Here is a 10,524-nt window from a genome sequence, read left to right on the forward strand (position 1 = left end):
CATCACTTTTTATTCTTTTTAACCGCTAACGTGATTGCGCTAACACCTTGACTAAATGCCTTTTAGCTTAATACTTCAAATTTTTTGGCAGCAGTATTGTATTTCATAAATTTTTCTACGAGGAATGCCCCTAATCTCATCGGCATTTATTCAGGGCCACTAATTTTAACTAGATCTCCACTTTCATCAATTCTACACACTGAATGGAAGCTCATTCTATCAGAATCTTTAAGTACTACAATAAGATGACCAGAAACTCCAGTTAGGTCATCTATTGTCTAAATCCGTCTGAGATAATTGGGTTCCCCTTTCAGAAGAATATTTGCTATTATTTGTTTTATTTAGGTAGAATTGTTAAAATTATTGGAAGGCGCATAAAAAGAAGGTGGAATCTCGATTTGACTATTATTTATATGTTAGACCTATTACTATTTTGGACCCGATCTAGCTCTAGCCATTTAGTTTTAAACAAAATCTTACTAACGCTATTTTATCAAGCTCTATGGAGTTTTATGTTCCATATCGACAGTGAATGAGCGATCCGTAAAGGATAACTGGCTGTTTTACTAACTAACCTAGCTTTCCCTGGGGTCAGTTTTTGCGAACTTAGAACGAGGCTTCACAAGAGTTAGCGGTTTAGAGATGTCTAAATTATTTTCTTCTAAAATTGAGTCTCCTCTTTGATGCATGGAAATATTATTTAATGGAGAATTATGTGCAGACATAACAGAATCTGGCATATATGATGTATTTTATGATACTTAAGGCATGTGCTGAGCAGTTGCATTAAAATCTATATTATCATCGTCTTATAGGGAGAGTGATAATTATTATGAATTTCTCTATTTCTCTTCCGCCTCTAATTCTCTGTCATACTATTCTTATTATTTTAATAATTCTAATGCTTCCTATTGCTATCGCAAAGCTAATTTAGCTTATCTATCAGATTTTATTTTTTCTTACTGCTTCTGAAGCGCAATCTACTTTTGCTTCAGCTCTTCTTATTATTACATATATGCTTTAAGCTTTTGTGCTTCTGCATCATTTTATCTATTTTCTTCTTCCTCTTATGTTTTAATTTCTTATTCAGCTAATTTATTTTTCAGTTCTAGTACTTCGTTTTCTAAACTTAAAATACGACTTTATGTTTCCATGTCTTTTAGCCTTTATTCACTTTAAAATCTTTATCTTATCATATCTTCTATTTCTTGAGTATCGATCTATTATTCTTATATTAATGGGATATCTTTTTCTTATATTTGTTCCTATTAAAACTTAATCATATCTTTTAACGATGTATTTTCAAATTTCAATTCTTATAGACATTTTAATATTTGCTGGTTCTCGCTCTTAAAATTATTTACTTCCTCTTATAACTAGTCAATTTTGAAGCTTTTCTCATCTAAAGTTAATTACAAACTCTCATTTCGCTCGTTAAACTCGGTTTCAAGTTAATTCTTCTCATCCTAATATAGTAAAAGACCTTAGATTTCAAATTTAGCGTTATCAAGTTCTCTTTTAGTGGTACTAAGTTCCAGCTAAATTTTTTAATATTATTCAGCTATATCAAAATCAGTATTTTGCTTACTAACACTAGTTCTAGCTAGTTAATCTGCAAGAATAGATTTGCCTTAACCTTAGGGTTAAATAGTTGCAGATTTAAGAGAAAATGAGTCCGTTTTTTGATTTTAAACACTACTCTGCACTCTATCAATTTTATTCAATAATGCTGCCACACGATCATCTAAATCATCTGGAATAGCCATCATCCCAATAGAGTCTCTGATTGGGAATTAATCGAATGCCATTGAGTCGTATTAATTTCGCTAATTCCTCATTAAAATTTAAGTAGATGACTATAATATTATATAATAAAAATATAACGGTTTCATATAAATATTAATAATAATATCTAAAGTATTAATTTTTATTATTAATTTTTTTAATTAAGAGCAATATAGGTTAAAATAAAACAAAATCACATAGCTGATTATTTAAATCATAACGTATATCCTCACAGCTCATCATGTTTACCTTCATTTAGAATAAACTCTCCTCTTATCATCCATTTTCCATTGCTAACGTCCCGTACCTTCTCGCATTTCAGGTCTTTTATCTGTATTATTTCGTCAATTTTTCCTTAAATTTCCACCTAGAAATTATCGCTCTAACGAGAAAAACACTCGAAAATCACCACACATGCGCTTTTGAAGCCCCGCAACCCCTCCAAAAGCTCGATTCCAAGTTCTGGTAAATTCATCAAAATGCAACCGATTTTATCGTCTTTGTATTCTTAAAGAAATTATATTCCATTTAAATTTCGAATTTCCATTCCCTCTATTTTGTTCAATCTAGCATTTTCCTTTAGTAGCTCAAAGCAGGTCGGATTTAGGTCATTGCAGATCACTTTTCGAGTTTTTCCAAGGCGCATTGAGAACGGACCTACGCCAGCGGTTACGTCCAGTATGGTCCCGGTGGTCGTTTTGAGAACTTTAGCAGCAATTTCCCTGTGGAACTCAATCAGTCTGGAGTTGAAGTACACCTTTTCGTAGTCGATTTTTAACCTCACGTCTTGGTTCAGCGTGAACACGTATTCCGGTACCCCCGCAATGAGCTCGAAATTGAGGTTTCGGAATACTGCTGAAATGTCAATTTTGGAGATGACCGTTTTCGTTGCTTTCGAGAGCAGTGCGATCCCGATTGCGTGCTTGAAGGGGAGCTGGGAAGGAGACAGATTGAGGCGAATAAGGGGCCCTGTAGTCTCGTAGCTGGTCGGAATTTGCGTGTTGAGGAAGCGCTGACACTTTTGGTCGAAAGTGAGGAATTCGTGGGAAATGGTGACCTGTTTTAGCGTGGATGAGGCAGTCGGAGCGATTGTAAGGATGTCTGATGTGCTTTCTGAGGCTTTGGAGATCGATTTGAAACCGTGAAAAATAGTCGTAATTAAAGGGGGTGCAGTTTTTTTAAACTGTTGAATTTACTTAGTTTCGACGGTTGTGGTGTGTACTGTCAAAGTAAATTCTAATTTTAGCAAGAATGAGGAGTCGTTGATGGCTAAGTTTGCGGCCAGGGCGTTGAGCTCTTCGGAATATGGGATTTCCATTATAAGGAGTGGCGAGTAAATTATTATATATTATATAATTAATATTTTTTAAATTGAAAATGTTGAAAACAGATGTAGGATAAAGCGTGGATCGTTATAATAAGTCAATTCGGATAGCATGCTGTGCAGTTTGCAAGTTAGTATTGAATTTGAAGCTAGTATTGTATGGGAAATAAAATATATAATTATAACTATAAGGCATACATATTTCTTGAATTTAATACCAGACTATAAATCCACTTACATAAGATATAAGAGTAATAATATTAGCAGGTGATTGAATGTTTACAGTATATCCGGATATTATTCTGATAGGCTGTATTAACATAGCTATTACATATTATTGTATATTATATAGAGTGGTTGTTTCTTGGTATTTTATTCTAATTATTTAATATAGGAATGCTATTATTTCAATTTATTAATTATATTAAAGGGAGTTTCTGGTTTTTACAATACAATTCACTATATAATGAATATAATCAATATTTACTAAAACCAGAAGAAGACATCTAAAAAATTTCTGAGTTATAAATTATACATTTTAAATATATAATTACACATTTAAGTAATTAACTCAGATAATATTTTTTACTTCTTTTTAAGATGGGGTCGACAACGTCGGAGTTTTCTGTTTAAAAGAGGATGATCTCCTAGAATGAGTTACCAAGGGTACTAACACTACGGACAAATAATGCACTTAAAATGAACATTAAAAGCTCTGTTATTGATTAATCTATATCGGATGTTGATTTAAATTGTAACCAGTCTATAGTAGGTAATCAATAGTAGGAATCTATTGATAGTATGGATTCATTTATCGAATATTCATCTATTATATAAATCAATGAAATTTATAATCAAGACTTCATTGGCATTGATTTTAGCATGAATGAAAGTCTAGAAGACAGCTTTTGATCTAGTTGTAATAAAAACAATGATTCTATTTAAGCATTAGGATATTCCTATGTATTTTGTTATGGTTTATCGTTAATTTTTCACAATTTAAATGCCTCAACAGTAAATAATTTTTTGTAGAAATAAAATAAATATTAATGTTATTATATTCAGTAGTGCAATATTATTTTTGAGATTTTTATTGTATATTAATTTTGTATAATTAGTAATATCAAGAAAATTTTATTTTTTATAATTACCAAACTCACGAAAATTAACATAAATAAAGTTTCTTTAGTTTCAGATCTCAGGTTTATTTTATTATAATAATTTATAATAAAAGCATGTTTAATATTTAATTATAATAAATTAATAATGTATTACAGTATAAGATGAAAGCAGAAGAAACCAATATATTAAGGAAGTAACCAATATACTATAATTTTTGAATTTAATAATATCATTAAGTAACCGCGTTATTCTTATTCATAATTCTATAAATCAAGTAAAATCGAGTAAAACTTTGTTTACGGATATAATTATTCATTATCTAAGTTTAATTTTTAGTATATAAAAATTCTTTATTCATTTAAACCCATAATTGTTGATAGAAAAGAATGTTAATAACATTGTAATAAAGATAGTCAATATGTTTGAATAAATTTTCTTATCTATAGCTAAACTATACAAACTCCTAACTATATATTTGGTCTACCATATTTTTAATATGCAGAGTGAAGCATTTATCTCATCACTTACAAATTAAAAGACTAGGAATCTATTTAATATACTACTGTATCTTCATTGGATAGATCATAGCGATATGTTTAATATCATAATTTTTTTAACGAGTTATTATATTTTAGTTTTAATAAAATATATGATATAATAACGTCATAATATATTCTCTCAAAATGTCAATTCGCTTTTCTGCTCTTACTGCTACCACACTTCCATTTTATTCTACCTAATTAACAGAAAATGTCAAAAATCATTCACTTCTGCTTAATACCAATGATCTAGGAATATATAGCAGGTGTAGTTAGTATGAAGCCTAAAACTAAAATTTAACATCTAAAATTTACGTAGCAAAATAATCAACATCACCAATATCCACATTTTATTAAGCAGGTTTGTTCGCTTAAACTTTATCTTCCTTACATCACTCTGTCTTAGATCCAGCCCCAGCCACAATTCCAAAATCTCTACCAAAATAGTCTCCTTTATAACTTTCCCAATCTAAGTATGAAAGCTTTAAAGCTCATCAATAAGAACGTCTGTATAGATAGTGTGAGTGAAAGTATAATCAATCAAAGTCCAAGTCACCCCGTTATGATGCAATGTCAATCTCACACAAATTATTTTGTACTGTAAATCCTAAATTTTCTAGCCATTCATTCCTAGAAGCCTATATCCTTTAGAATTATGAAAACTAAATCAAAAATGCTACCAAAAATCCTAAAAGCTATCTTCCATAACCATAGCCTTGTTTAACAGCTTCAAGTTTATAAATCGTAATATAGGTATCATCAAAAAGCAAAGTACAAGAGGCTGCAACATTATCATTTTCTAAAAGATTTATTGATATAACATCGGATTGTTTCAAACTAAAATCAAGCCCAAAAGCAGTACCTGATTATGCTTCTGGCCAGGTTCCTGAAATATCAATTTTGTTAATTAGTCGTAAATTTGATAATTTTTGCATTTCAAACTAGAGAGTTTTAATCCGCTTAAATGGATTAAAAAGAACTCGGCCTTACTTCTTTTCTTTTTTCACTTTGAATTCGAAATTAAGATTTACTTAGTTGTCCATAAGCTTGTTTTATAGCGCTTACTTTAGCATATTCCACTCATATTGGACTTATTTACAATCTAATACACCAATTGAACTGATATTTTGCTAAGTTTTTTCACGTTTTATAGCAAAAAGTTCACTTAGTTCTTGTTTCGTGAAAGCTTAAAAAACTAATTCATGAGTAAATTTTTACTTGAAATCTTAATCTATATCAGTTGCAATAATTATAAATTCACAAGGTTTTCTACTTATTTCTCTTAACCCTGATATAGTTTTTACAGGGAGGTTTAGTAATCTAGTTGGGCCTTTTAACTCGTTGTTGGACTTATGACATTTAATAAGAACATGTGAGTTGTGTTCTAAGGTGATTATTCTATGGAGCAGCTACTTTAGAGGATGAAGAAGGTATGATTGAACTTTCATTTTTAAAATTATAATAAACTATTATTATATAAGTTAATACTATAACAAAAATGTGTACATAAAGTATATTTGTAAATAAGTAAAACAAGGTAAAATTATTTTAAAATCGTATACTATCATAAACAAATACAAATCATCATTATAGTAAGGTAACAAGAGCTTTAGGTGCATAAACGTGGCCTCCATTTTCTCTATCAGATAGCATGAACGAATCTTCATATAAATAGCACATATAAATTGAATCTATCGTGAGTTGAACTATTCCAACTGTATAGTAGGAAACAATAAACATCAGTACGGAAACAAGTACAGAACCAGATATGTAGAGTTCTGAGAATGGTGATGAATATTTAATAATAGCCCATGTACATAGGCCAGATCCGACAGCAATTAAAAGTTTAGCAAAAGTTAGGAATATACAAGACAGGAATTTAACGCTCATGCTAGTGAAAAATGATCCCATAGTAAGCTTCATAGCTCCACCAAGCGACTTGAAATATCCTTATCCACTTATTGCTGAGAAAATCACAACATTTCTGTTAATCCATTCCACTATTTTCTATAAGCATTTTAGACAACATCTAGCAACATGAACAGTGGCCTTAATAATTTTGGAATTAGCAAGTTTGTTACTAAGTTCTAACCGCCTCAAGACGTATTCTAAAACCATTCGGGCGAAAACTACCAAGCTGGTAATGAAGCTGGTAACCAGTAAGGTCCCCATATTCTTGGTCACGCAAAGGATACTTTGACCAAAAATACCTCTCTGACGTTTTTTATCAGAGAAGTACCAGTGAGCAACATGGAAGGAGATAATATACTCCAAGCAAGAATAAATGAAGAAGCTGCCCCAAATTGTCATGAAAACATATATGGCAAACACAGTTGTCGTACCGCCATTCTAGACGGGTGTGTGAACCCCGCCAATGTCTTTGATGTCCGTAAAACTGAACATATGACCTCTGGCATCATACGAACCGCTTAAATAGTAGAGTAGGGTGATCCCACCAGCCCAGGCGAGATGAAATAGGAAAATAATTACGAAGAAAATCGGAATAAAGAAAATTATTGGTATCCTTCGCATACAATCTACCGAAGATGTAATTACGGCAATTCCTACTCGAATTCCCTTGAAACAAAGTATACAAAATAGAAGAATTAAACTACCTATTATAGCAATCACAATACCAATAGTTAAAAATATATTAGATTTAGATATTAAATTTTAATCAACAAATCCAAAGAAATCGATAGTATTTTAAGCATTAGTTTTGAGTTCTATGGATAACGTAATGAAATAATAAGCCCCAAAAGCAGCAGCACAAATAACCAAAACAATAGTTGAATAAACTACAATTTTAATAATGAATCTTAGACAGATCAAATAAATAATAGTTATGCCCAGACCACATAGTAAACCGTAAATAATTTGCAAATATGTTGTTTTAACTTCATATACGAAGCTTTGTACTAGACTTGTTACTAAATTAATGATTGTATTAACAAGTTATCCTATTACTGGAATATTTTCAATCTGCTAATTAATTTTTAAAATACATTAATTGACTCCAACTGAGGAAAGAGGAGTCACAAGCTCATAATCATCACGTGCGCCTGTACCAGTAAATTTTTATACCGGCACACAAAACCCACTTAAGAATTTATAGTCAGAATTTGTAGTTAAAAATTGTTTAAATTCAGCGTCGGTATATTCTTATTTAACTGTATTAGCAGTAATTCCAGTTATTTACTTGCCAAATGTTTCAAAATCTGGACTGCAATATATTTCAGTTGTTTTATTGAGAACACAGTTGAAATTATTAGCAACACAAATAGTACCTCCAATTCCTGTAAATCCCACATTGCGAGCACTCATGTCAATGTTAACGCCTTTCATTATATCGAAAAAAATTCTAACTTTAACAGGATCCAATGAACCATTAGTTTCTAAATCACAATTGATTCCTTTATCCGAATATATATTTTTACTTAAATTACAGAATTTTATAAATTGACTTGGAACAAGCATTCTAGAGTAGTCAGCTGCGAAAAAATCTGGTTGGTCAGCAAGTCCACATACTCTTCTGTTTTGGTCAGCTGGCCTTATTATGAGGAGAATCTTATCTGTATTCTTCCAAACTTTGAAGAAAAAGCTAGATCCAAGCATTACAAAGAGGGTTATGAAAAAGATAATCGAACAGATTATGTCTCTGAATTTACGTGACTTACCAGAAACAACTGGAGAAGTAGTTGAATTGGTGGCGTTGGCCCCAGTATAGATGAGAGGTGATTCTATTTCAGGATTAGGTCTGGCTGAGGTAAATATTTTGTCCTAGGATTAAACTACATTCTCTTGCTTCATTTTGAAAGTATAAAGATTCCTTTCCAAATTAAATACTAAGTGTATTCGTCGATACTAATATATATACTAGAAAATTAATAAAAGAAACAGCAACAGTTTATTTAATATTTTTAATAATATGTGCAGAATCGATTTATCATCTCAAAATTATATGTAATATAATAATATAAATTAGATAATTAATTGGCTTCATTTGTGAATACTATTTTATGAAATACTATAATCATATATAATTAGTATACGAAATAGTATAAATTAAGCAACAATCTAAATAAAGAATACTTAAAACAGAACTAAATCTACTTAATAATAGTTTGATTTTTCCTCAAGATGGTTATCCGAACGATAAACTAGATTAAATTTTGAAAAATTTATATTAAGTACTTATATAGAACATAATATGTAAAAGAAACTAGATTTTTACTTATAATTTAATAATTATAATCAATATACATTTTGACTAATTTGCAAATCTTTACAATTAAATAACAATGACTATGTATAAATTACTAGTGAGAAATAATATTTTAGTAGCTACATTACAGTGAAATAAAATATTAGTAGTACCATTAGTGTAAATTAGATGTGAGATTATTTAACTAAAAAACTTAAAGATATTAAATCAGAAATAAATTTAATCACGAAGACGTTAATATATTTTATAAATTATGCAACAAATTTAACATTAAATCTTCTATCAAGTTTAGAAATTCCATTAAAAATTTTATATTAATATGTTTACTTAACATAATGTATTGCATTTATTACACTGTTAAGTATAAATAGTTCAGAGGTAAGCAAAACTGGAAAGACACCATTATGACATACTGATTATTAATGTATGTAAGTTCTATAATTCTTTAGATGTAGTAATATATCTAGAATACTTTAAGAGTAATATCATAAAACCTCAACAATACTATTCTTAAAATCAAATTGTAGTAAATTTTCCTAATGATTCTGACATTTATTAATGATACTAAAAATAGTTGTAACAACGATTACAAAATATTACATCAGATGCTAGATAAACCGTACACAAAAATATTCTCTGTGACTATAGACTCACATTTAACGAATTTAACAATAGCTTAGTCCAAAAACTGTCTAAATTACTAGTTTTGCGTTATTCTACCACTAAACACCACCAAACTACCGCCATGTATAGCTCTCAGCTTTTCAGCTGTCCGAACTGTGTTGACCATGACACCTTAACCGAGACTAGCGACCAATTCTTTTTCCAAGCCATCGAACTTTACACTTTTAGCCATATATCCAGCTACCATATGTCCTGGTAAATTTTGTGCCTCATACGGCCCACCGTAAATATCAGCCACTGTGAGGTCTACTTGTTAAGGATCGCCGAATTCTTAAAATTACGTAATTCCAAACAAGTTCATCAAACCCTAGACGGCACCTGCTCCTAAACGCCCATGGTGGATCAATTCGCATGTTTTGCACATTTTATAGAAGCGAACTGATAGACCTATGTCTACAATAATAGCATTATCAATCTTTAATAATTTTGCGGCATTTATAAGGACTTAGATGGGGTGTTCTTTTACTAAAATTTTAGATGCAGTTTAATATTCAGTGTTAATAAAGGATAGGACTGATACTGAGTGTTCTTATTTGACATCTAGAAATATCAAATTTTAGTCTTGAAAGGTTGGGTACTAAAAATATGTTCGATAAGTTTATAAATACTAAGGTACTTCACACTGTTACTAATTGTAGATTGCTATCTTTGTAGACATAGTTCCCTAATCAATAATTATTTATTAAGGTAGTAATAAGTCTTATATTTTGTGTGTTTTTAATATCGAGCCAAACAGATTGAGTAGTTTCATTTTATAATAAGATATATTATATAGTAGTAATGTAGTTAACATATAATTAGGAAATTAATATATAGTAAGTTATTATATAATTATAGTACTAATT

General features: G+C 30.2%; 7 protein-coding genes across 7 annotated transcripts; 2 read left to right on the forward strand and 5 right to left on the reverse strand. All coding sequences in view use genetic code 6, as the record gives it.

Annotated features, from left to right (window-relative positions):
• Positions 1–2: 2 nt before the first annotated feature.
• On the reverse strand, positions 3–1,838 carry SS50377_26655 (Microtubule-binding calmodulin-regulated spectrin-associated domain-containing protein; the record flags this gene model as incomplete). Its single annotated transcript, XM_067910462.1, has 1 exon — positions 3–1,838. The coding sequence occupies one exon, from the start codon at positions 1,836–1,838 to the stop codon at positions 3–5; it is 1,836 nt and encodes a 611-aa protein (XP_067763218.1).
• Positions 1,839–2,014: 176 nt separating this feature from the next.
• On the reverse strand, positions 2,015–3,103 carry SS50377_26656 (tRNA (guanine37-N1)-methyltransferase; the record flags this gene model as incomplete). The annotated part of the gene is made up of 1 exon (XM_067910463.1): positions 2,015–3,103. The coding sequence occupies one exon, from the start codon at positions 3,101–3,103 to the stop codon at positions 2,015–2,017; it is 1,089 nt and encodes a 362-aa protein (XP_067763219.1).
• Positions 3,104–3,709: 606 nt separating this feature from the next.
• On the forward strand, positions 3,710–4,021 carry SS50377_26657 (uncharacterized protein; the record flags this gene model as incomplete). Its single annotated transcript, XM_067910464.1, has 1 exon — positions 3,710–4,021. The coding sequence occupies one exon, from the start codon at positions 3,710–3,712 to the stop codon at positions 4,019–4,021; it is 312 nt and encodes a 103-aa protein (XP_067763220.1).
• Positions 4,022–4,914: 893 nt separating this feature from the next.
• Positions 4,915–5,298, forward strand: SS50377_26658 (uncharacterized protein; the record flags this gene model as incomplete). The annotated part of the gene is made up of 1 exon (XM_067910465.1): positions 4,915–5,298. The coding sequence occupies one exon, from the start codon at positions 4,915–4,917 to the stop codon at positions 5,296–5,298; it is 384 nt and encodes a 127-aa protein (XP_067763221.1).
• An 8-nt stretch (positions 5,299–5,306) lies between these two features.
• SS50377_26659 (uncharacterized protein) lies at positions 5,307–6,218 on the reverse strand (the record flags this gene model as incomplete). Its single annotated transcript, XM_067910466.1, has 1 exon — positions 5,307–6,218. One exon carries the CDS (start codon positions 6,216–6,218, stop codon positions 5,307–5,309), a length of 912 nt encoding a protein of 303 aa, XP_067763222.1.
• Positions 6,219–6,354: 136 nt separating this feature from the next.
• SS50377_26660 (Plasma-membrane choline transporter and transmembrane domain-containing protein) lies at positions 6,355–8,580 on the reverse strand (the record flags this gene model as incomplete). The annotated part of the gene is made up of 1 exon (XM_067910467.1): positions 6,355–8,580. The coding sequence occupies one exon, from the start codon at positions 8,578–8,580 to the stop codon at positions 6,355–6,357; it is 2,226 nt and encodes a 741-aa protein (XP_067763223.1).
• Positions 8,581–9,596: 1,016 nt separating this feature from the next.
• Positions 9,597–10,430, reverse strand: SS50377_26661 (Pantothenate kinase; the record flags this gene model as incomplete). Its single annotated transcript, XM_067910468.1, has 1 exon — positions 9,597–10,430. One exon carries the CDS (start codon positions 10,428–10,430, stop codon positions 9,597–9,599), a length of 834 nt encoding a protein of 277 aa, XP_067763224.1.
• Positions 10,431–10,524: the final 94 nt, after the last annotated feature.

This window comes from Spironucleus salmonicida, chromosome 6, assembly GCF_000497125.1.
Source record: "Spironucleus salmonicida strain ATCC 50377 chromosome 6, whole genome shotgun sequence".
Classification (NCBI taxonomy): domain Eukaryota; phylum Fornicata; order Diplomonadida; family Hexamitidae; genus Spironucleus; species Spironucleus salmonicida.